General features: G+C 39.8%; 2 protein-coding genes across 10 annotated transcripts in view; one reads left to right on the top strand and one right to left on the bottom strand.

The window, feature by feature from the left end:
* LOC135219630 (androgen-dependent TFPI-regulating protein-like) overlaps positions 1-16,105 on the top strand; it is a 165,795-nt gene extending 149,690 nt beyond the window's left edge. For all 8 annotated transcript variants that reach the window (XM_064256552.1, XM_064256556.1, XM_064256558.1 and 5 more), the window contains one exon: positions 15,492-16,105. In XM_064256552.1, the coding sequence (XP_064112622.1) occupies positions 15,492-15,532 (41 nt within the window). In that variant the 3' untranslated portion in view covers positions 15,533-16,105. The remainder of the gene's footprint in view (positions 1-15,491) is intronic.
* The window catches only part of LOC135219629 (tRNA N6-adenosine threonylcarbamoyltransferase, mitochondrial-like), a 62,855-nt gene that overhangs the window by 4,727 nt on the left and 31,882 nt on the right, over positions 1-26,246 (bottom strand). The window contains exons 7-9 of one of the 2 annotated variants that reach the window (XR_010315473.1): positions 24,341-24,489; positions 23,036-23,247; positions 21,227-21,359 (exon numbers count right to left, since the gene is read on the bottom strand). Coding sequence is in view for 1 of the 2 variants with exons in the window: in XM_064256551.1 (XP_064112621.1) it covers positions 21,281-21,359; positions 23,036-23,247; positions 24,341-24,489 (440 nt within the window). In the remaining variant the exon portion in view is untranslated. Of the gene's footprint in view, positions 1-21,095; positions 21,360-23,035; positions 23,248-24,340; positions 24,490-26,246 lie in introns of those variants that run through there. The other variant, XM_064256551.1, reaches the window with a different exon arrangement.

Here is a 26,246-nt window from a genome sequence, read left to right on the forward strand (position 1 = left end):
TATTAGAGGAAAATAGGCATTGTTAACAAGTCTAGGGCACTGTAATGTGGGTTGTGATGCCCGTAGACTTGAATTTCGGTAGAGGTGGATTTCACATAGCGTCGGGCCCCCCCCAGGAATGGAACCCCTGCCTTTAACCAGGGGCTACATGTACTGTCAATATAGGTACTGTAATTGGATATATCAAGCAAAACAAACTTAATTTACATCATCATTATCATAAAATATAGTTGTATGTACTGTTTAACTTTTGGAAATTATTCTTTTTGGTATCTACATATATACAATATAAGTATTGGAGTTTCTTTTGTAACAGTGTAGGCTTAGACATTTCAATCCATTATATGTATCGGTGAGCTACTGTACTTAGGTGGTGGGTGATCAAGTTTGGTTGTCAGCTGGCTATGGGCACTTTATATCTTTAGGATTAGTTTGCTATGTTACATGCTTTAGGAGTAAGTTTGTTTTTCCCTTACTCCACTGTAATTATCGTGGTAAGTTTTGATTTACCTTGGGTAATAAGTAGGTTTGATTAGGCACCAGTTGGTCAGATCATTAACTTTTAAGTTTTGACAATTTGAGGTGTAAGCCCAAACCTCATTACAGAAAAATATGGTTTTCTGGTTATAATTTTAATGCATTATTGTGTATTTTTGTACTCCATTTTTTTTTATACTATACTGGTTTCAGTTATAAAGCTTTTGTATGCAGCTTTACTTTTGGTAGGTTTTGCATTATTTTTGCATTCTTTACCTTTAAATAAGGATTAGTCAGTTGCAATCGTGATTCATTGTTTAGTGCACTGTATGCATTCTTTATTTCACATCCTTTGCTTGTTTCCTCATTGTTTTATTCTCTGTGTTCATAGCATACTTTTTGTATACTTTTGGTAACTTGTGTATTTGTGATTTGTTTTTGCTTTATTGTTTCCTTTTGTCTGCCATGACATAAATTGGTTGACCTTTAGTTTTGTTTACTTTACTGTTTAGCTTTTTATTTTCACACTTTCTTTTTAGAACTTCAGATTTTTGGTTTTTTGCTTTTCATATTACAGTATTAAATTTAAGATGCCAATGTGAGCTTTATGGGATTTCCAAAGACTGTGCCTTGTTTAATTTATATTCCAAAACTGATCCTCGTCAGGTTTAGATCATAGTGGTATTAGAGTCAAGATTGTTCCTAAATCTCATCTTTCCTACCTGTCGTGATTGGTCACCGCCTCAGTGGAACCATTACCGAGGCAGGACCATTTAGAATATACTATAGTGCAGAGTCTGCGTTAGTTGGATCCTTGCCTTCAGCTGTAGCGGAGGAAAGATTGATTAGGCAAGGAGTTTTGCAATCAGTGCCTCATGTGCTGTTACTACACTGCCTGACAGGTGCTTCTTCAGTAATAAAGATAATTAGGACAAGTGAAGAGAAATGTAGCAGGTGTGGAATTATTAGAATGAAAACTTGTAAGGAGGTCCAGGAAATCATGGAATAAGGTCATGGATGAGGAAATAGACCAGATTGGAATTCAGGCATATAATACACAAGGCAGAATGAACAAATGTATAAAATTTGGCCCATGTGGCCCAGCACTGAGGTCTAGGATGAGAGGCAAGAGACCTAATTTCATGTCTAACCTCATAAAAGGAAAAACGGACAAACTTGATGATGATGATGCGTAGGGTGTTTCTCTAGTGAGGAACACTTAACAAAGAAACACTCGGTATTTCTTTCTATTAAGAATTCTGTTCTTCTGTAATTTCATGCAATTCTAGGTTGTGTAGCTGAAGTACTAATACATATAAGTTTATAATTTGAAAAAAAAAATTTTTGTACTACATTTGCAGATTTACTTAAGTTGGGTGAAAAAACATCAAGGAGGAATGCCCATGTATTCAGATGTTTTATTTATTGTATATGAAGATGCTCAGTTACCATATATAGTACTTGGGTATCATGTGACCTTCCTAAGTAAACTTTCATCTAATATGCATCATCAGTGGATTCCAATGAAACTCAGTTCCATCAAATGTAGCCTACTGTAATCTACCCAAAATGTAACTCGCATGATATATAATACGCAATGAAATCATTGCTGAAGACAAAATTTTCAGGTTTGCATGATACACAAGATCATATGATTCATTAATATATATAATATTCCACTCTTTTTACAGAAGATAAATTAGTGTCAGAAAATTAAGCCAGTGATTGCATAACTGATATGTTAAAGGAAGTTTAGTGAAGGAAAATCAGTACTACTGTATGATGCTAATGGAATAAAAATGTTGAATGGTTTGAAACGAAAGAAGTGTAGCTTGGATTTAATTTATTATAACATTTACATTAAATTTGAAAAAAATATAGTTTATTATTTTTACTTCATAAATACTATAAACTTCTTGTCAACCTAGTCCACAAATATCAACATGGAAAATAAATTTTGAACGACTGTTGCGCTCACTCTTCTTTCAGGTGCGATACAGAATTCAATTTTGAATGAGTTTTCTCTCCTTAACATTCTCTTTTGTGTTGCTTATTGTATTTTAATCTTACTCCATACCATTCTCTTTTGTTGTTGCTAATTGCATTTTATTCTTTTGGACTAAAAACTTGTGCTGTTTATTACCGGGACATAACCACCTTCGTCAAAGGTTATGTCACTGGTAATAACATGACTTCTTCAACTAGACTTCTCCAACTAATTTTGTTTCAAGGGAATTTCCTGTTATACTTCTTGCTAAAAGTTGTCTGAGATTTGCTAGGAATGTATCAGCTTCTAATGAAGAGTTTATTGCTATGTTGTTCTCTAACTTATACATAAGCTAATGATGTTGACTTTTCAGGTGTCTGTAAGGGCTTGGTCATCATGGAAGTTCCTGTGGAAGTCTGGTCATACCCTTCTTACCTTTTTAATTTGGAGGGAGTAGGCCTTCACAATCTCCTGGGGTAGTTATTGGTGGTCTAGGCTTTGTTGAGTGCTGCATTGAAAAAGGGTTTTGGTTGCATTACTCCTTTTGGAGAGATTCCTCTAAGGATGTGACTCGTTCTTAGTTCCTGAGTCGACCAGCTCTGCAACGCAAAGCAAGTATGGAACAAGTGAGGCTGCTAAGGACCAGTGTCAAATCCCAGTTAGGAGGTTTTATCTCTGTTGGGGAACAAGACTCCGTGAAACTTGAGCAGCATGGAGATTTCCCACGAGGAGGAGAGATCTACCCTTTCAAACGTAGAACTAACCCTTTGACAGCTCTGTAACCCTTAATGGCTGACACAGACAAAAACTTCTCCCTACAGAGAAGAATGAGGAAGACAGCTACTTGTTGAATAGAGTTCCAACTGGAGAGAAACCCCACTGATGACACCAATCACAGTAGAAGACCTATTTCCCTTGGTACACAGCTGAAGATGATTTCCTGAGATAGCCAGACATCTCTGCACTGTTGCTGCACTGTGAGAAAAGGCTCTTGCTTGTAGGAAATGCTTGCTAGTCTCCATCCATGAAGAGATAGGGACCCTACTGACCAATGAAACCTCTCAATGTGCAGTTTTCCAATTATCTTGCTGCCATTGGCATTCGTGACTGCTCTAACTTCAATGCCAAGGTACTTATAAAATTCATCGGGTTTTAATACTGGCATGTCACTTTCCAGATGGTCAAACGGCCTCTTATCAACAAACCAGGCCTTCCTGCTTCGATCTCTGACGATCCCCATGGTGGTGCACTTCTTTTACCTGGTTCCAAACTGAGCCTTTCTGCTGCTTCTAATAATGTCTCTATAACTGATCTTAAAATTTCCCTTGTACGTATTCGCCACCAGGATGATATCATTAGCAAATGCGACATATTTTAAAAAGTTCATCCATGAGGGTCACCCCTACACCCTCGGGGAGATGACGGAGTGGGTGTCCAAAGTTAAATTGAACAGTAGAGGTCCCCTCTCCTTATCTTGATTTTCGTGCTTGCTACATCTATACTAATTGTCGCATAAATATTCCTTAGGTACTGTACTGTTCCTTCATCAAGTCCTGCTCGCTCGATTGGCTTCAATAGAGCAGAATGCCCAATAGAGTAGCGTCAAAGTCAGAAGTCTATTAATGCAAGGTACAAGTTCTTGCTTTTCCTTTTTGCCTGCTCCACATACTCTTTACGGATCATGATGTTCAAGCTGACACCATCTTCCGCCTTGAAGCCAATTTGCTTGACCAGTGTCAGGACTCTTTCCGCCAGCCATTTAGCAATGAGCTTGTGGATGCCACATGTCACAACCGATGTTATGGTGATAGGGTCTATAGTCCCTGGCCCCTTGGGGATAATCCACTTTAGGTAACAGCGTAGTGCATCCTCAACTCCATTCATTCGTTGTAATTCTTGATCTCAGGATCTTGTACACCATCGGGGCCCAGTGCTGTCTTCAGACTATTCTGTTCTTGAGCCATTTGTCATCTTCTAAGGTCACATCCTCGATCAGGCTAATGGTTCTTGACTAGTGGGGTGGATGATTTTCTATCACAGTGTTCAGACTCTGCCTACCAAAAAGGCTACACCAGAACTCCAAAGTTCCTGGCGGATAAGAAGGTTGAGTTAGGGGGTCTTTTTCTGTAATAGCATTGTGAGCTATGGGACCCCTATGCTTCAGCCAACCCATCTGCACTGCCAAGTATTCCTGCTTCCTAATCCTGTTAAAAAAACATTCTCTATCCTTTCAAGGTCTTTCAGGGCATCTATTTCTTCAGCTGTGATACTTACCTCATTATGATCATCTTCCACGGTCGAGGTAGAATCCCCACTTGATGGTGAGGAAGGATCATCATTGTTTGGAATCTGGAAGTCAGACAGCACATATGGACCCACAGTCTTTAGGTATTTGTTCATTCCATCTTGCTGTTCAATCATCCTTCTTGACATTCCATTTCCTTCTAGTTCCCCGCATTGCTGCTCTGCCTCTCTCTCTCTGTCCATTCTCTTAGATAGGTCCACCTTCTTGGGTCCTCCATGTCCCCTCTTCGATGGCTTCTTAATGTTGCCCCACTTGCAGTTGTCCCAGTTGTCCTCTTCATTATTCCTTGGTCATGGCTTCTTTGACTTCTTCGATGGGTTACACTCCTACTTGTAGTCTCCTCTCTTTCATTTTTGTTGTCACTTAAAAATTGTATGTCCTTACCTAATGTGGGTAAGTCGGATTCCTTATTCGGTTCCTCCTTATCTCATCAATGTCTTTACTTGTTAACTTATCCATTTTGATAGTGAAGGCATTCCCTTTATTTTCCTTCATTCTATATTTATCCCTTGAGGTTTCCTGGGTCACAACTTGTGATTTGCTCTTCACTGTCTCTGTAAGCTTTTGTATTCCTCTAAGTTCTTATACTTCCAATGGAGTGACCTGGGAACAGCTTCTGCTGTATGGGTTTGTTAATTTTGGATTTTCTTTGTGTCCTAGCTCATTGTTAACCATTTACCAAACCTCATCCTCATTCCACTTTCCTTCCAGATGGTTCTTTGCTTCATCATCATTCTCAGCACTCACCAGTTATCTCTTTCTGGTACATTGGGTCTCTCTTCCTCTTGATGCATCAGGTTTCTCTCTCTCCAATACATCTTCCTCCTCACTCCTTGGTTTCTCTCTCTCTCTCTCTCTCTCTCTCTCTCTCTCTCTCTCTCTCTCTCTCTCTCCTCCTCTCTCTCTCTCTCTCTCTCTCGAGTAGTCTCTATACTCCTAAGATTATCTCTTTCATGAGAAACTGTCCACCGATCTTCATGGGAATAAGCACTCCTGAATTCTCTTATTTATAGAAGGCACATCACTGTGTCTAGCTTCATAGTGCACCATCCTCAAAATCTCTTCCATAGCCCAGGGCTGGTTGGTTCTCTCTTCCAATCTTTCAATATTCTGGCATTGGAAGGTTTGAGGGTGGGCTCTTCTCTGATGTAAACATCTACCTAGGAAAGTTACAAATATTTTTAAACATTCCAGATATACAGGCGACTCATCAGGTCCTAGGTCCACAATGCGGCAACTGATGCTTGCGCCAACGAAGTTTAGACCCAGGAAGTCGATGTTAGTTTCCAAATTAGAGTGGATGGTATCTCTAGGGAGGTCTCTATCCCTGTGAGAAAGGATGGTATCACTCAAGGAATGGTTTCTACAACCCGGGTGAGCAAAGATGGCACCAGAGGAGAGGCCTCTATCTCCGTTAATTCTGTTGCCGGCAGTGATCTGGCTCTAGTTTGGAGCCAGGTTGCTGGCAGAGTTTGGCCCCTTTGCCGAGTTATCACATTCAAGATAGGGTGACCTACTGACTCTCCCGAAGGAGAGCCAGGGCGAGTTAGATCCTCCCTGTGACCAGTTGGCCTCTCCATTGCTAACAGGAAACGCGCCTCGGTGGCGTAGTTAGTATGGTGTTGGTGTCCCACCTTGGTGGTCGCGAGTTCAATTCTCGGCCATTCCATTGAGGCGTCAGAGATGTGTATTTCTGGTGATAGAAGTTCACTCTTGACGTGGTTCGTAAGTCACGTAAAGCCATTGGTCCCGTTGCTGAATAACCACTGGTTCCATGCAACGTAAAAACACCATACAAACAAACAAGCTAACAGGAAACAGCGTCAGAAGGTGTATGACGGGACCACTGAGAGGTTGGTTGCTAGTAACTATGAATCCCTCTTACAGTTTCAGTTAGAGGCTTCCATTTTCATAGAGAGTCACAGTTATTCCATCCAAGGTTTTCCAAGTGTGCTCCCCAAACTTCATTGGAGGCGTCTGAGAACAGAAGGAACTCCAGGGGGCCCGGTGTGAAGAGGCACTCATATGGTCTGGTTCCTGTTATCCAGGCACCATGCTAAGGCCTGTCTCACTTCCTTTGAGAGAGGAATTTGGAAGAAGGGAGAAACCTTTGATGGGGCCAAAACTCTTTCAACCTCCATTGGAGAGATTGAAGGTGAGATGTCTATGAGGAATGAGCTTCTCCAGGGATGACAGGTGACCTAGAAATATCTGCCACTGACATGCTGGTTGCTTTTGTCTGGAAAGGCAGGACTTTACCATGATCTTGAACTTTTCGACGTGTGGCTCTAATGGGAAGACCCTCGCTACTGTCATGTCTTAGCATGCCCAGGTAGAGATCTTTGGCAGCAAATAAGATTTGACTTCTCCAAATTTATCACTACGTATTCGTAAGCTGTGACAAAATTGGAGGAGACTTTCTCTGCCTTGGATAAACTTTACCCGAGAACTCTCCAAAATCAGCCAGTCGTTAAGGTATCTCAAGCTGCTTATCCCATGTGAATGAGCCCAGACTGAAACTAGGGTGAACACTTGTGAACACATGTGGGGTAGAGAGGTCAAACCAAAGCACTTTGAATTGATACACTTTCTACCAGAACAAAGCAAAGGAAGTGCACATCATTCAGGTCCTATTGTCATCATGTAGTCTGACTTCCTTGAACTGTGTGGGGTGTTTGCATCTTGAACCAGTTCTTCCTGATGAAAAGGTTCAGGGAAGACAGGTCTATAACTTGTCACCAATTCCCTGAGCTTTTGCCACTAGAAAACCCAGCTGTAAGAAACCTAGGGATCGATTCTTTATGACCTTCAAGCCTCCTTTTTTCATAATTTTCTCTACTTTCTGGAGAGCCAGATCCTTCAGAAGCCCTGAACATAAGTTCTGAGAGGGGGGAGGAGGAAACGCTAGAGGGAGTTGATATCACACCCGCAGAATATCTACGTACTACCCAGATCTCCACTACTTGCTGCTGCCAAGTTGCCCAATTGCTTGCCAGGCACCCCCACCAACAGCAGCGAGTGGGGATGGGTGCCCACTAGCTTTTTCCTCTAGCCCTGTCTCTGCCTCCTCTTCTGGGTTTTGAAGAACAGAGCTGAAAGGGATGTAGTTGAATTGTCTTCTTGCCAGGGGTGGGAGAAGGCTGGTGACCTCTATGAGGCCTGATCATGGTTTGGGATCTCATAGGTGGAGAATAAGAGGCAGCCTGAGGTCTAGGTCTGGCTACCTTGATACGTGAAGGGCCAAACTTATTCACAGTTTGTTGTACTAGACAGTCATTGTTGTCTGCTCTACATCTGTTGACTGTCGCCTCTATCTCCTCAACCTGTTCCTTAAGAAAAAGTGACGACAATCCCAGAATTTTTCTGTTTCTTGGTGCCAAGGTAGAATCAGGTCCAATGAATCTGGAGAGTTTAGAAAGAGCAGCATCTCTTCTTTAAAATAACCAATTGGCCCACATATTGGCTGTTGTTAGACAAGCCAGACATGAGATGGTCTTGCCACCAGACTGCAGTAATCTAAGGAGGGCGGCATACTCCTCAGTGTTGGTAGCCATGGCAGCTAAAGAAATCTTCCTACCGTTGTCGACCAAATATCAAGCCACGAAACAGCCTGGAACGCTGAAGACATGATCAACTCCATTGAGGCCAACTATTGATGTGTAAAGGAGGTGCTTTCTGCTTGGCTTTGGTCTAAGGAAAAACTCAGGCCTAGACGAACCAAGTACGGATCTGCATGTCTTGATTGTAATGCGATGTTAGGGGTTGCATAAAAATATGTTGTGGAAGGGGAGGTACTGTCTAAAGTGACCTGTCAGATCGTAGAGAATAGTCTTATTTGGAGATAAGAATTGGCTTGGTTGAGGGCACTGACAGCTTGAATGGAGCATGGTAAGCCTAATAATGCCTTCGCCTCTCTCTTGGGACCACAAGTGCCTCGAAACCCAAAGGAAAATTTGAAGTGGTAGCTGCAGCCTCTTCAGGAAGTTCATTGTGTCCATGAATGAGTTCTACTTTTGCACACATTGTCAACAGTTCTTGGTTATCTGCATCGAGAGGCCAGGAAGAGGGCTGTGCTGGCACTTCTTGGCTGTGTTTCTCACACTGCAAGCAACAGGAGTCACCAAATTCCATGATTCTCACAACAATACCCATAGCTACGCATCGAGTCAGCAGTGGCGCCAACGGATGGCACACCTGATTTTCATCTGTACATAAGTTATAAAGGCTAATATTAAATAATTGTATATTATTGGTCCTTTTCTTACTGTGTAAGTTTCCTGGTCACTGACTGGTCAGCAATTCATATAAATACTGCTGTAGTTCATCAATAAAATATAATCTCTTGTCTTAAACTCCTGCTAAAGTGATGACCCACTACACCAACACCCAACAAAGATGTCCAAGTTAAGCTTCCAACCTTCACACTAACTAACGCCTACACTTGGCTCTGTCGAGCCAGTCACACTTCAAATCAAGGGCATATGGTTATCGTCGACCAAATGCAGATTACGTTCTTGCCACCCTGCCAGACCACTTCTTCCTCTAGCTAACAGAGTGGCTGGATGTTAAAGGCACTGATGTCATCCAGACCTGAAGAAGGTCCAGCCACTCTTGTGCAACAGATCTTCAACGCAGCACAAGAACACTTAAGTGATCAACTCTTATCTGCTGCCCTTCTCGAGATGAGAGCTCCTGCCTGTCTTCCTCCAGCAGCAGACTGTTCTCCCAAATCAAATGACACCTTCAAGGTACTCTGGCTGCAGTGCCTGCCAATGTCAGTAAGGGCAGCACTCACCAACATTGAAGATACAGCTGACGATAACCTTGCCAACCTAACAGACAATCTGATTGACACCCATGCTGCTGCAAACCGCCACCATGCCCACTTCTTTGTCACCCATCAAAGAACGTCCAACCCTTCAGCAACAAACAACCTTCCTAATGCTACAGAGGCCACCATGGCCATCAAACCCTTGCAAACTTCCAGGACAAACCTTCGCCGCACATTCTGCCCTCAGAAACCCAAGGGCGCCAACTACACGCAGCAACAATTGCCACCGTTTCAATTTTGCTGATACCACAGAACATTTGGCCCTGCTGCCAAGAACTGCCTCCCAGGATGCCCATGGCCAAAAAATGTGTGAAATGGCTACTGCCCCTCACAGTAGCTGTAGCAGGTTTGTATCCCTCGATCAGGGGCCATACTAATGTACCTGAATCTAACCCTAATCCTGACACATCCAACCCTACGTGTTCTGTCAGACCCTCTGTCTTTTTTTATCCCTGATTCTCCCACAGGTACTTGTTTTTTGGTCAACGCAGGGCTCTGCCGTTTCCCTCCTGCCTGTCTCCAGTCAACCAACCAAATGTCCACAGCCATCCAATGTCCGACTCACAGCTGCCAACGGCTTTCTCATCCTTACCTTTGGTCAAACACATCTCGCCCTTAACTTCGGCGACAGAAAAGTACCACTGATGGTTTTTGGTTGCAGACATCTCAATACCTCTCCTTGGGATGGATATTCTGGCACACTACCAACTGTTCATCGACATCGCCAACAGGCACCTCATCAATACCACCATTCTGTCCATGATGCTCATCACTGCATCCTCCATGCAACTCGCCCTCCATGGTATTTTCCACCATATTGAAGACCATGGGCCCTCCTGTACACTACCGTTTTCGATGTCTACCACCCTAAAAACTTGCTGCTGCCGAGATGGAGAAGATTGGTTCGTGTCAAAGGGCATCCAGCCCTTGGGCATCTCCCCTCAACATAGTAAAAAAAAAAAACGGGACTCTTTGCCCATGCGGGGACTACAGAAGACTGAACATGGTCACTGAGGCTGAACTACCCACTCCCTAACATCACAGATGTGATCACCTTCCTGCACAGCACAACACTCAAAGCTAGACCTTCTCAAAGGTTCCTTCCAGGTCCCCATGAATCCTGAAGACTGCCATCACAACACCCTTCAGCACCTTCACCTTCATTTACTCCTGCTTTGGTATCTGTAATGCAGAAACTACTTTTCAGCGATTGATGGACGGCATCATGGGAGACCTACCCTTCTGTGTCTATGTCGATGATATTTCAATTTTCTCTGCATCAAAGGAAGAGCACTTCCAATACCTGCACAGTGTCCTTCAACGCCTGCAAGAAAACGGTCTCGTCATCCAATATGACAAATGCTCCTTTGCCACCAAGGGGTTAGAATTCTTGGGGCACCTCATAACACCTGAGGGTGTCCAGCCCTTGCCAGAAAATGTTGCTACCATCAGGAAGTTCCCCCACAGTCAAGGGTCATTTCCTCGACTTTGACCCCACTCTACAAAGTCCTCAAGGGTAAGCCCAAGGCCCTTGCCTGAGGAACCTCGCAAGCCACCACCTTCATCTCTGCCAAAATTACCCTCACCAAGGTCACTGCCCTCTTGTTTTCTGCACCATGTCATTCTCTACTTCTTTCCACGGATGCCTATGATGTAGCCATAAGAGCTATCTTGGAACAGATTATCTAAAGTCATCCTCGACCCCTCACGCTTTTTAGCATAAAACTCCGCAATACAGAGAAACTAAAATAGGTTTGACTGCGAGCTCCTAGTGTGATACCTTGCCATCAAACACTTCCAACATTTTTTTGAGGCCAAGCCTTTCACCCTTCAAACTAACCACCTGCCACTAGTACATTCTATACACTGTCAATCCAATGGCTGGTCACCCAATCAGCGCTATCATTTGTCAGCCATCGCTGAATTCAACTGCACCCTTCACCATGTTCCTGGAAAAAAACCCTGTCGCTGACGCCCTCTCCAGAATCTCCATCGATGCAGCACATACACTTCGGCCTCAATTACAAGCCACTGGCGGACAAGCAACAGTGGGACCCAGAGCTCAATGCCAGCAAGAACTCTTTAAAATCTTGAACGCAGCCCTCATGTCTCTCAGCAACTCCTTGACCTGGTACTCGCAGCTTCCATGGGTCCTCCTCAACCTTTGGACCACACCTGAAGATGGCCTTGACTTGCCAGCAGCCGAGATGGTGTACGGCGACCCACTCGTGATACCTGGCAAATCCTTCCCAGATAATAACCCCTCACATGAAATTATCAGACTCTGGAACATCTTCGGAAATTTGCCCCTTGCTGCTCATTCCACAAGCCAAATGACAAGACCTTTATCATGAAGGATCTACACAATGCAACACACATCATAACCGATGCTGTTCGACTGCAAGCAGAAAGCCTTCCTCATTGACATCCACGGCATGACAGATTGGATCGCAATGGACCACCTGAAACCAGCATATTTGCCCAACGACATTACTCCTCCAGTCTAGTTTTCAAGGGCAGGATGCCCTCTGCAGTGTCCTGGACAACTCTCGAAGTATTGTGGCATGAGACTCTTGATTCTGCCTGTCAAGCAAAATCGGGATCACTTGCATCCTTGTTGATTATTGGAGCATAGGAACAATAGAGGACTTTCTTTGGAGTATATCATTCACTGGAATGAACAGGGACCCTGTCTTGATCACAGTCCCATCTGCGAGAATGAAAGCATGGACTATTAGATGATAGTCTTGACTGAGTCCGCAACTGTAAGAGATTCTGGTTACATGGAAAATAATCACGGATGTGCAAGTGAGACCATGGGTTATGTAGAGTAGTAGTAGTCGTAACGCTCATTTCTTGAACAGGATTTGTGGAAGAAGACAAAATGACTGTAACTTCTTGAGGAGAATCCCAATCTATAGATCTACGGTCCTTGGAGGGGACTCCTCTATCTAGATGAATACATTGGCATACAAGAATCAGGAACTGGGCAATGGTCATCAGCAGCTAAGGCAGAGGCTGTATGGCCGTGACCCTTGACATTCATGGCCGTCCATAGCCACCACAGTACAGCTGAGATATGCTAACAGAGAGACAGTTAAAGTAGACAGACTGTTGGTCTTGCTTCCAGATGAAGGGGAGATGGAGTGCCTGCGGAGGAGCAACAAAGTCCTTCTTCCCCCAACACATTTATGGAATGAAATTAACAGAAGATGAAGATGATTTATGAGAAGAGATCTATGATGTCTCTTCTTCAATTTCCAATTGGAGCAGATGAGTTTCATTCTAAGAGGGTCTTCTTCAAGTCTCTCCTCAGTTCTCCAACAAGGCTTGAACAAAGAAGTTGGAAGGAGCAGACATATAAGGCCCGGAGCAGGAAGCAATGGAAGAGGCATGGCTAATGAAGGAACGGAGTAGGCAGAGAATGTCACAGCTGTAGACATGCACGTAGGCATCACAGACACCGTAACTCTAGTCACTAACAAGGTGGAGGAAGCTTGGAGATGGGACAGCAGATCTCCGTGTGGCTCCCTTGGTCTAAAGACGACCAACTATTGTTCAGCTTCTCAGCATCCATGCCTGAAACAACAGTACAAGGGGGGAGCTGCCACCCTTGTCATAAGGGGGTGGGGGAACTTTCTCCTTGAATGAACAGAGAGCTAAATCAAGCACATGATCTCCCGAACCCCTCCTCAATTCATCTAGATGAATGAGGAGGAGTAAAATCTTCCTAAGATGAAGATGCAGCTAGAGGCAAATATGGTAAAGATGAGCATTCCCAATATGGATTAGCCGATTCATTCTTCTTACCATCACACTTCCATTTCTCGGGAAACCAATCATGACACTTGGAACTAGGGTTACTTACATTGTAATGGGTAGATCTGCATCTGCTACAAGTCTTATGGGTATCGGTACTGAAAGAGGCTAAATAATGAAAGCAAGGATTGTCACCTACCCCAGGCATTCTTCTCTGAGGCAAAGCCTTCTTACATGGATCAAGCAATTGCACCTCCAATGCAAAACACACAAACACAAATGTAACAGAATTACAAAAAGAGAAAGTGAAAAACCACAATGTCTAGGTGTAGCTAGAGCAGGAAGTGTGTAACATTAAACTGATTTCTATGTGAGATAGGGCAGCACACGTCTTGCGAGGAATACAGTTAAAAGGTGGCTTGTGTGTTAAGAAGCACAAGAGCGGGAGAAGAGGTCAGACTCCGCCTACTCTTCCCATTGGATATCATCCTGCTATCACCAACCCTTGTTGTACGTATTTTTAACTGGATCCAGCTGGCACTTGAAGATTTTCTCCAGTGAAAAGACAGAGTTTGTACTATACTATATGAACAATGCGAGTTTCCTTGCCTCTTCCATTAGAATCCAAGGTGGAGATATGGATGAGGTATACTACTTTGCCAACCTTGACTTTTCAGTATTATTTCTAGTTATGCACTCATGGAATAGGCGTGTTTCCTTCTGGCATCAGTAAAATTACAACTAGAATGAGTTCTACTTGAAATAGTTTCTTGTGGTTTCTTATGGGTTATTCAAGACTGTCATCTACTCTGAGGAGGGGGTTCATTCCCTTCTCAAGGGAGGGAAATCAACCCCCATCCATCCCTCACTGTTCAGTCAAATCTTTCATGTTTCCAGGTAATGAGGGTGAGTATCTGACAAAGAATGTTCCTCGTTCTACCCAAGGGATATCACTCGACAGTACCAATAGCTTTTTCATTGGGACCTTTGATGTAAAACCTGTTGTGTAGTCACTCCAGCTCATTTTTGGACATCATCAGCAAATAAGTACTTGAGCCTGGTGTAAGTTTGGAGGTGGAAGTGAAATGACTATTCCATCCTATAATTTTTCCCTTTTTTGAGAGCAGCATCAGGCAAAGTTAAGGTATTAGCTGGGAGGGGTCTCCCTCCCTCATCTTTTCTCTTATGACCAGCAGGAGAGGAGACTAGGTTGAATTCAGTCCAGCACCCAATTCAGAGTTAGACCAGCACCAACCTGCCCTCTAATATGGTCCTCTGTGGCAGATGGCATGTTTCTGCGAATGGTTCCTTACTTGGGTAATCCTTTCTTACCTTGGAAGAGAAACTCAGGCCCAGGGCCTCTACTGCTATGGCAAGTGACTTTACCAGTCTGCTAAGGGCTCATGAGTCATGATCTCCCACTTGCAATGCAACCAGTAACATGGCAATTCCATAGTGCTGATCAACTCCACTCAGTTGAAAAGGGCTGATCTCCCACCAATATAATGTCTCCTGTTGAAAAGTTGTTTTGTATTCCCGTAGAAACAAATTTTAAATAATTTTGATTTTTTATAGTGATAAAAATTGAAGCCCTTTATATCTATGTAGTCCTACCGTCCCACTTCAGCTTCCCCACTCAGTCCCTACAGCTGAAGGAAAAGTGAAAGTGAGGGATACTCTCCTCCACTCACTCCTATCTCCACCTATTAACCACCTGGATAACCACCTTGTTACTAAGTTTTGCCTGGTTTACAGTTTGCACTGAAAGTTACTCAAAGGCTCTGGTGTGTATACCTAGGAAAAACAAATTGTTATTAAAAATTTATATTTTTAAGATAGTAATTTTGGACAAATTAAATTGATCTGAGGTTTATTTGGAGTAAAAAATACTATATATACAGCACTGTTACTCAAAGGCTCTGGTGTGTATACCTAGGAAAAACAAATTATTAAAAATTTGTTATATTTTTAAGATGGTAATTGTGGACAAATTAAATTGATCTGAGGTTTATTTGGAGTAAAAATACTGGATATACAGCACTGTAATTATTTAAGATTTAATGTACATGTATGATAATCTATGGCAGTGGATTTTAACACAAAGTTTAACAATAATATTTACTTATTTCCAGGTGCAGATGAAGAGGGAAAGAAAGATAGGAAAACTGAGTGACTCATGTGATAATGGGTAAATAAGGTGATAAGGGCACATTTTCTACTAAACCAATGAAAAGTTTCAGGTATAGTTCTAAAATGCATGAGTACGGGCTGATTCATAGTACAGTATTCATATTTTAGTTTTTGGTAGAAGAACCTTTGTTATGTTGTTTTTGTAAATATTACTAAATACCACGGCATGTGTGGATTGTGTTTAGAGACTTTCATTGACGAGTAACGTCTTGTTCATTGGGAGCAAGTATCTCTACCTGTTGACTTAAAATGCAAGCATTATATCACTGTACTTTTTTTATTCAGTATTCAGTGCAACTTACCTTAAGGGGAAGCAATTTTGAAGACTAGGTTTTCCCTAGTTTAGGTTATCAAAGAAATGTTTAACTCATTAACAATAATGTTGGCAACTAACAAAGTCTAGTAGAACATTAGATGACAGATTTTTAACCCCTGTTTGAATGTGTACTACCTAAGTTTGTCACTATTTTTATGTTTGAATATGCATGTTGCACTTGGTGCCTAATTGTTACACTGTACAGATTTAAGATTTTCAGATATAAAGCATTTTTAATTAGTGTGAAATTTTTATCTGTTCCTTGTATTTTAATCATGTTAATCAATAAATATGTAATTTTAAAATAAATAAAATAGAATAAATATTTTTGTCAATTAATGACCAAGATTATATCTTAAGTTTCAACTGTCAGCTGTATTTAGTATTAATATAAACTTTTTAATACCTTAAACATAAATATTTCAATATGAAAAATCTTCCAAGGGATCTGAATTTTGTTTTGAAAGATGTGCTTTTTTAAGTGCTCAGTAAGAAAAAACCTTATGTTCAGTTAGAAAAAAGCTTAAGATACAATCAATTATGATTCAGTGTGGAGAGTTGAAGATCAAAGGTATTTTACAATTATGATTCAATGTGGAGAGTTAAAGATCAAAGATATTTTACAAAGTTAAAATTTTATGTGTATTCCATTAAGAAACATGCTAAATTCTGACATTTTGAAAGTAATCTGCACATTTCCTAGGTATACAAATCATAACCTTTCATACACAAGTACACATCCTTTCATGCATATGCTGAACTGGCCATGTACTTACTAAACAAGTGTGGATCCTAGGTGGAGATAAGGGAAAGGGGATGCCCATTCTCAACCTACCATTACCAAATATTCAACCCATATTCAAAATAAAAGGCAGTGGACAAGCTTGGTTACCTTCAATATAGTAAAAGGGTTTGGTTTTTATACCTAAGATTATGATTTTGGCATTCATTTTTAAAGGGATCCAAATACTACACCCTTCTGATATGGAAAGACTACTTAGGAGGGAATTAGTACCGGCAGGTAGGGCTGAGCACCTTTGTGAATGAAGTAAAGTGCATAAACCAGGGCATAGCAACATTTTGTCTTTCTCTACATCAAGGAATTATCAAAGGGAGAGAGTTGGCAAACTCTCAAACCTTGGGTTTGGACATGCAGAATTTTTTCTTGGTTACAAATTCTGGGACCAAGGAGAAAAAGAAAAAAAAAGGGGGCAAAATCAAATGAAGGGGTTCCTAGATAACTATTTTTAGTACTAATAAAAGGAGAAAATGATTAAACCCAGGGAGTGGATAACCTTAGATTTTTACTAAAAAGCACAGGCTGGCAAAACAGTATCCTATCTGCAAATCCATTCCAGATTCCAAGAAAGAATCAGGAAACTCCTGAGCTACTGTTCCTACTGAGGAATGATGGAATTAGGGTGATCTTTGCCCTACCAAAAGTTTAATTCCATACGACTAGCAAAAAGGCTTCCCCAATCATACAGCAAGGAAAGTAAAGAACAGTCCAAGAGTAAAGGCCATTCAACAATGGAATAGCACTGATAAATACCTTGTAGTGCTTAAAGCACTAAGAACATACAGTAGGTCACTAGGGACTTTAGTTCCGTAAGACGGAGACTGTTTGTTTAAAAAACCGGCAGCTCCACTGAAGATGAGAGGGCTAAACCAATTTGGTAAACAATGTAAAGGCAAAGCTTAGCCTATGTTCAGGATGTAACCTTTAAGAATGGGAGACCAATAAACAGCCCATAAGCAGCCTCAAGCCTCGCTAAAGGGGTTGCCTCTGCCATCTTCAGTGTGAACACTGCAATGGAAGCAATAGGAAGAAGTTTGCACAACTCATTGGAGACAAAGGCACCTCCTGATCCATACAGCAGAGCGTCAACCTTCTCCAGACACCACACACTAACTATGAGTATGCAATGAGCCCAGGAAGTGCCTCTGGAGTATATGCATATAAGAGAAGTGAGGGCACAAAGTTGTAGCCTCCTCCCAAGGGTATTTCTTTCATGATGAATGAAACACCAAGAATTACCATTCCTGTGACATCTGCAAATCTGGAAAAATGGGACCACTCAGTCCCATCCAATTCTTGGAGCCACATGCTACTCCTCCCTCAACCAAAGAGGACCCGACAGAACTAAATCCCAGGACCTTCCAAACCAATCTTTCATTGGAGAAGGTGTGGCAGAGTTGCTGTCAGAACCCTGTTCTGACAAACACTACCAGCTCCTTGTATGGTACTACGTAAAATTGAGAAAGAAGAAGAGAAACAAGCTAACACCACTCCTTGAATTTCCCTATCCACCATGCACATACAAGCCCTCCTTGAGAAGGATTGCTTGAACTATGCATGCTCTGGAGATTGCAAGTCTTGAGCGTGGAGATTATACAGGTTCATCCCTAAAAGTCCTCCAAAAAAAGTCTAGGAAGGAAAGCTTCCCCACTGCAAGAGCCAAACCGATCCAAAGACGGGTAGGCAATTAGTGAATTGGCTGTGCAAACCATACACCAAGTGGGTTGCACAAACCCCACTCTATGTGACCCTGAGGAGTCATGATGAGAAGCGTCTCTCTCCTCACCTGTCAACAACGATCTTTCTCACTGAGTGGGTCATGCAAACCCCTCTCTGTGTAATGGAGAGAGGAGGGACGACTATTATACCAGGCAATCATGCTGAGCAGCCTTGACTTGACATGAACATGAGAGCTCACTTTCTATCTATAAACCTTCAGCTCACAAACTTTATGGACAGAGTCAATAGACTATATACACAAGAGGGCTAAAAAGGGAAATCAACCTGCAAAGACAGACAAGTTACTGGAAAAGGGGATACTGTATATAAATACAGGGAACCCCCAGTATTTGCATTCTCAAGATTCGCAGACTCAGCTATTTTCAGGTTTTTCTATGGAACATATCTACCCATTATTCCCCTATTTGCAGTGTTTTTCACTGAAAATATTTCCTAAATTGTGTCTCAGAGAGAGAGAGAGAGAGAGAGAGAGAATGATTGTTGGCATTTACACTTGGATCTTAAGTGCTTCAGGAGATTAATCATGCCGCAAAACATCAACTTACTATTGGCAAATGGCAGAATTTAAAATACAGGAGGTTTTTGCAAACAAATATGTAATATGTAAAGAATGCAAGTAAGGAAAGGAAAAGGAGATTAAATAACTTTTAACAAGAATGTTACTTAAACAAACATCCTTTCCCTCTCTGCTCTACCGTTTGACAGACGACGTACCATTGTATTCATGAATAAAAAAAGCCTTACTCTTGTCAGGAATCAAATTAACCCCCGAGGAAGAAGGGGCTACAATACAAACATTAGCCTGGTTGCCTCCCGATACTTCCAGCAACGAATCAATTGAAGAAAAGGAAGGAGACGCAGGAACAAAGCTACTATGGGGGTTGACTACTGCAGGAGACGAAACATCGGGAAGAGGCGAAAAACCTTCCCAAGTAGGAAGAGTCGAAACCCTCCGATGTTCTCTCTTGGCATAAAACAACCTCCAGCCATAGTATCAGCCAAACACACACACACACTAAACACAAGCAAAACGGCAATGAACCGGGAAAAGGCCAAGAGAGGTTAACACGACTCTCGCCCAGGCGGTCAAAGAAAAGACTGGCATAGCGGCGTTGTCCTTGACCACTCCTCACCTGAGCTACACATGCATTGCCAGATATCACAAGATTCCTTGCTTTAATCTGCTTTTTAACCGGATCCAGCTAGGCACTAGAAATTATCCTATTATTAAGAGCGAAGGTTTGTTCGCGTATGAAAAATTTTTTATTCAGAGATGGGGTGGGGATAGTTTCTGGAATGCATCCTCCATTTATATGGGGGTTTACTATAAATATGAGGAAACAGAAAAAACTGATACACCTAAAATACAGGGGACATCTGCAGAGAGGAATGAATTTGCTCCTTGCATAAATATTTAGAAATCAGAAGATAACATAACTGCACTAGGTAAACTGTTCAACATTTTTGTTGCCGCCAAGATAAAACACTTAGCATACTAAGTAGTATTAAACCTGATGCTAGCATACAACACTGCAGCAACAGCCTGCCTAGTGTTGTGAGAAAAAACAACTAGGTCAGGCAAAGAAGACTAGAGGATGTCTGTCATTGTAGTACATTACGCGACAATAATCTCACTTTACATCTATGTCACAAGTCAACGTTAAAATTTAGCAAAATTAACTTTACTGATAACTTAGTGCTATTGAAGAGTTTCAGATAAGAGTTAGCACCAGAGGACCAAATTGCAAACAGTACTCTAAACAAGGAAGAAAACTTAAGATTGATAGCTTCTTTCTAAATCATTCTAAAACATTTCTGCAGGATACCAACTTTTGAGAAACAGAGAAAGCAATACTATTGCATATATGTTTCTTAAAAGTCAGTATCTTATGAAAAGTTATGCCTAAAATCTTAATTGTCACTAACATTTAAAACCATACCATTTAAATGTACAGCCGGAGGCAAAGGCAGAAGTGTTCTGGATCAACTTTTCAAATCTCTACTCAAGGATTCTGCTACCACAGACCTTAAGCATGGAAAAGGAACAGTAGCTAGAAGAGTAGCAGCTTTTGCATATGCAGTTTGTTCTCCAACCTTAGCACATTTCACTACTACAGATAGCAGATAGTAAATGGCAAAGGTCCAAGAACACCTGAAATGGCCTTACTAAAGCTACTATACAGGTTTTACTTATTAAAAATGTTATAAATGCTGCAAAGTTGACATTAATGCAAGATCTAAAGAAGGCTGACACAACCCAACTACTAGTACAGTAGTGGTAAGAGCCTGTACCTTGCTTATCAACCACTGCTTACCGACAAAGAGTCAGTCGTACAGTGACGAGTGTGAAGAAATATATAAGTAATATTACTATTATTTTTAATAAGCAGTTTAACCAGACCAATGAATCCAAGTGACAATGTCCATAACTCTGTAGTGGAGATTCAGCAATCCTTAGACAAAATGGAAATGACCTAGAGGTTATGAGTTTTGTATTCAATACCTGTGAGATTTTTTCCACACCAGTTTTTCACTGCAGCTACTACCTGTTTGTTTAGCAATATATAATGAACATTTCTTGTCACATCTAGCAATTTAACTCAATTTGGAACTTTAAAATTAAAATTTCAAATTTATATTCAATTTGAAAATGCCAATGTAACTAGACATAACTGTAACAATTTTTTCTTAGTTTTATAAAACTTCACTGCTAGATGTAATTTTTTAATATTTTTTTTTTTTTACAATATAACAATAACTCAAAAAAGGTCTTATACACAAAAGAGTACAATACAATTTCCATCAAAACTTGAGATACTTACCACTGGAGCTGGATTACAGCAAGATAACTGACAATTGTCTATATATTTTTAACTTCATCTAAATTTAACCCATCTTTTTATCTTGATTCCTAGACTGCGGACGTCATCAGTTAAATCTTCTCCTATTGGGCATCTAATGGAAAAGAACCAGATTAGGAAAGAATTACTAAAGATATTTTTGAAAATAAACACTAAATTTTTAAAATGAATTTTATCATATAATCTTACCTATCATAAATATATATACAGAAACTTGTATGGCACTGATTACTAATGTTGGCTTGCCACTACACATATGATAGTACTAGTAGTTAATTCTTGTAAAGCTCATGAACTTCATCACAAGTCTGTATTACTTTAAATGTGGCCACTAGTTCTTTTCTCCTCTATTCTTTAACTTCTGAGTTATCTACTACTCAGTTCAAATTACTGTTTACTTCCTGTTATTTAGCTTTATTAATCCTCATTATTAATTATATAGGTATAGTATGTATGTACTGTTATTATTATTATAGGTATAGATGTACTGTACTGGGTAGACAGAAACTTGTTGCTAATAAAACTTTGAAAAACAAGCATTCAAAAAATACCAAAAATAAAATGCTAAATCAGTCACACAAATGCCTCTTTCATACTTTTCAGTAATCTCCTTGTTCAATTATGGTTTTTACCGTTTTCCTCTTCTGCTTGTCTGCAGTGGCTGTCTTGAGACCCATGATTGAATCAAAATACAGTACAGAAAGCCACAAAAACTAAGGAAATATTCCTGTTACAAGCATGTATGTATGTACTTGCTCAAAACAAGAACGGCAGAGGAACTAGAGGCGACCGACCAAAACACCTTTATTTATGAAAATCATATGGTTCGTCAGGTTGGATTCCATTTACTCCAAATTTCACGCTGAAATCTGATTATGTTGATTTATTATGAATTTTTTTTACCATGTCATCAGTAGAATTGTTATGATAATGTCATAACAGAAAGAAATTAGCTGATTTTAAACAATTTTTACAAGATTAACATTACTGCCCTTAACAAAAAAAAAAGGAATTTAGTACGATCTTTTAAAAGGTAGGATTCTGGGATTAGATCAGAGCAAAGCTAAAAAATTACTTAGGTTAAAACACTGCAGTCTGAATGTAGTCTTGTTATAAGATTTATTGAAATCTACTTATCTATAAACTCAACAAACAAAACTATTATTTAAAAGTTTATAGTACAGCAATATAATTAATACTTAATTGTAGATTTTGACCATAAACCCACTAATAGTACTCTAAATATCTCTAAATTAATTCATGGTCCTGAATTTATGTCTATTTTCCCTCTAAAAAGTACAAACCACAAAAATTACTCATAAATATTAGGTAAAATTGCATTTAATATAAAGACTGCTAAGAACTTTAAATATCAATGATATAGATATGCCATTCATCAGAAGACAGATTTTAAAGGTATGAAACCTTCTGAATTTCCATTAAAAATATTTGAAAAAACTTGATGCAACTGTAATGTAAAATGGGAACTGAATAATAATAAATACAATTACACATACTGTAGACCTTACAACCACACTTTATCTTTATTTCTTATTTACTCTTGGTTTTCATATAAAAGTCTGGTAGCAATTTATTTTTATTATGTTTTAGCCTTCTAATATAAAAGTGAATTTGACCCTGCTATATTGTACACACTAATCATTTGAGCTAAAAATATACATAAAGTATTAACTTTAACGTAAAACATGCACATGCACTTCTGAGGTATCTGTTTACCATTCCTTTTTCAAAAAATACAGGGAAACTTACTTAGGCTGAAATTTAACTGCCTCTATATCATCCTTGTTATACAAAATGCCGCTTTTGGCCTTCCATCTTTCCATTCCATTCCAAGCAATCATAATTCCGTTATCTGTGCACAGTTTTGGTGGTGGACATACAAGTCTATAACCCATCTCAGTGCACAATAATGATAATGCTCTTCTGATGTACTGGTTACAGGCAACTCCTCCTGAAACAACCTGGGAAGAAAAACATTACATATACTTAATCCCACTTTTGTTATGTGATATAAACAGTACTAATAACTCTTTGGGGAATTCACATTACATGATGATATTTTGAAACTACAGTTACAGTAATACCTCAATCTTATGCAATTGGAGTTGCATAAATTCATGATAGCGTGAACTTTTCATTGCAACCTAACTAATTACCATACACAAATTTTTCACAGACACGCAAACATTTGTGAATCTTCAAGAAACACTTCAAAACCCTACAAAAGTGTTTCTATTTTTTATGTAAATTTATAATATGCCTAGTGTGATATACTGTAGTTAAGAAAATTGAGGAGTTTCTCTGCCGTGTCCCTTTGGCTCCGCCTGCAGTGCTTATTACTTCTTGCTTCAAATTTTCTTTCACCACTTATGCAAGAGCAAATCCTTCACACAAGACCTATGGTTCTTGAAATATGACTCAGCAGTCTAATAACGGCTACTAATAATACAATCAAAAGCACATAGTATAAACAGGGGTAAAAAGATTGGGTTAAAATAAGATAGCATATGAATGAAACTAGACAATCGAGTACAGTACAAGTGGTAGATAATGAAATAAGGTCTTATAAATTGAATTGAATGACTTTAAACTTAATAATGCAATGCAATGCTTCCCTAAAGCGGATTTTATAAATAAGACAGCATGCTACCTGGGCCAGAAAATATTTCTGGGAAACTGCACTAGTTATATATTGTTTAATTAATAAGGCAGTCCCCTAACAGCAGACTCGGTTAATGGCGACCCGGTTTTATGGCACTTCTCTAGCGCCATAAAATCTGCGATTTATGGTGCCATAATGGGCCAAGTTTTGGTTATCGGCACCATAAGGTGCCAATAATAGAGTTTAGGCCCCATAACATACCTAACAGAGGCGTCATTAACTGACACTTGTCGTCATAAATCACTGCGTTTCGGTTAATGGCAGTTTTCACTTATCAGCAACCCGCTGAGAACGGAACCCTCGCTGATAACTGGGGAGTGCCTGAAACAAACATTGTCTTAATTTTACGATATAAGATAAAATGAAAGTATAGAAGGAATCTAAATACATACCAGTGTGTAATTCTCCTTGGGAAGCAGTTCTCGTGTTTCTACATATACCATTGCCCTCTGAGTCTGTCGAACAATATGCTTTGTTATAGCATACTGATATGATGCACACACATCTTTTACCTGGGGTATTATTCTTCCTCCTTCTATTTCTGCAAAATTAAATATCCAAAATTAGAGTAACAAAATATTAATTTCAGGTAAACTTATCTCAAAGAAAACTAGCCGTTACATAATAAATGTCATTATTATCAAACAAACTATTACAGAAGAAATGGGTTCTCTACCACTAGCATCTGTAAATTTCTGTTAAATATGAGATCAAATACAAGATCTAGGCTTTATTTTACAAAAATTTTGTGAATACTGATTAAAATTCATTCAAGGTTTTGACCTTAACCTATCCAAGGTCTACAATATGGATGTTGTGACAGTTAACTAAATATGGTATAAATACATTTCTTCCTCTGGAATACATTTATGTTTATTTAACTGATATTTTGTTCTACATACCAATGTACAGTAGTACCTCAGACTTAGAACTTAATTCGTTCCAGAGGGCTGGTTGAAATTCGGTTTGTTTGAAATATGAAACAAATATCCACAAAAAAATAAAGAAAATCAGAATAATTCATTCCAGCCAACCCAAAAAGTTCCCCCTTTCAATTTTTTTTATTATTTATCTGTTCAAAAGTTCAATCAAGAGTGTAAAGTAATAAAACAGCACGTCATAAGAAGTAAAAGTTTTGAAAAAAAATTTCCAACTTTTTGGTGAAAAAGGCACCCAGCCAGCTGGGATGGAGGGAGGAGAGACAGGAACCCTTTGAGGAGACCGAAATGGTTGCAGTAGGCAAAGGTTGATAAAATAAATTTTATTCATAATTTACAAAAATAATCAAAGGAATTGATAGTGTGCGTGCATGTTAAAGAGTTACAAGGATTAGGATGTCTCAAAAGACTTATTAGTCCATCCAAGGATAAGAAAACATCAAAAGTTCCGAGAAGAACTGAAATGAAAGAAGGTAGCATGACAAACAATTTAAGAAAACTAAGAAGCTGGAGAAGTCTGACAAACAAGAAGAGAGTCTATGAAAAGGGATTAAGGACCACCCTTTATCAATGGAAAGGTTACAACCTGGCTAGGCAAAGAATATGAAAAAATGACAAATGATAAGTGGGAGTAGTAGTTGCAGCACAAGCATAGATGTTTGGGTTAAAGCATCAGATGAATAAGAAGAATGAACACCACCAGGTTGAAAAATGTGAAAAAAAAATCATGTCTCTCAGGGGTGTCAACTGATTTTTCAGAGGAAAAAATCAGCTCTAAATCCATGTCAGCTGTAAAGAGGTCAGGGAAGTATGTAGTAAGAAGTGTGGCCTCTATTGCCTCCTTTGAATGCAAACTTGCTTTCATAAGCAAAATAACGAAATTCTGACCAGACTGGAAGTTGGCATACAAAACACTTGCCTTCTACTTCACTGATTCCCTATATAATAGGTCTAATGGCAGTTCATCTCACTGGAAAGTAAACTTCACTGTCAGCCAGTAAGAGAGGAGAATTTCCATGGTTAAAGAAGCATAACATCACAAGTATTAAATGCTAACATGTATATCAGTGATACAGAAATAAAATAACATGTGGAAATATTGTCACTTGTGGAACATACTCACACCTTTCAAATTGTAAATGTTAATGGAAACAAAAACATTTTTTCCTTGCAATTTATACACCTATGTTTGTTTATTAAACAATGTTAAACTCTAGACTGAGATGAACTTCGCTAGTGATTAATTTCACTCAAAGCTCTGCACACAAAACAAAAAAAAACCATTGCAAGAGCATTACAAAACCATACAAAATGACAGCAAGTTATTAAAGCAAGAAATTGTCAAAAAAGAATGGACAGA

The sequence above is a fragment of the Macrobrachium nipponense genome, chromosome 1 (genome assembly GCF_015104395.2).
Source record: "Macrobrachium nipponense isolate FS-2020 chromosome 1, ASM1510439v2, whole genome shotgun sequence".
NCBI lineage: Eukaryota > Metazoa > Arthropoda > Malacostraca > Decapoda > Palaemonidae > Macrobrachium > Macrobrachium nipponense.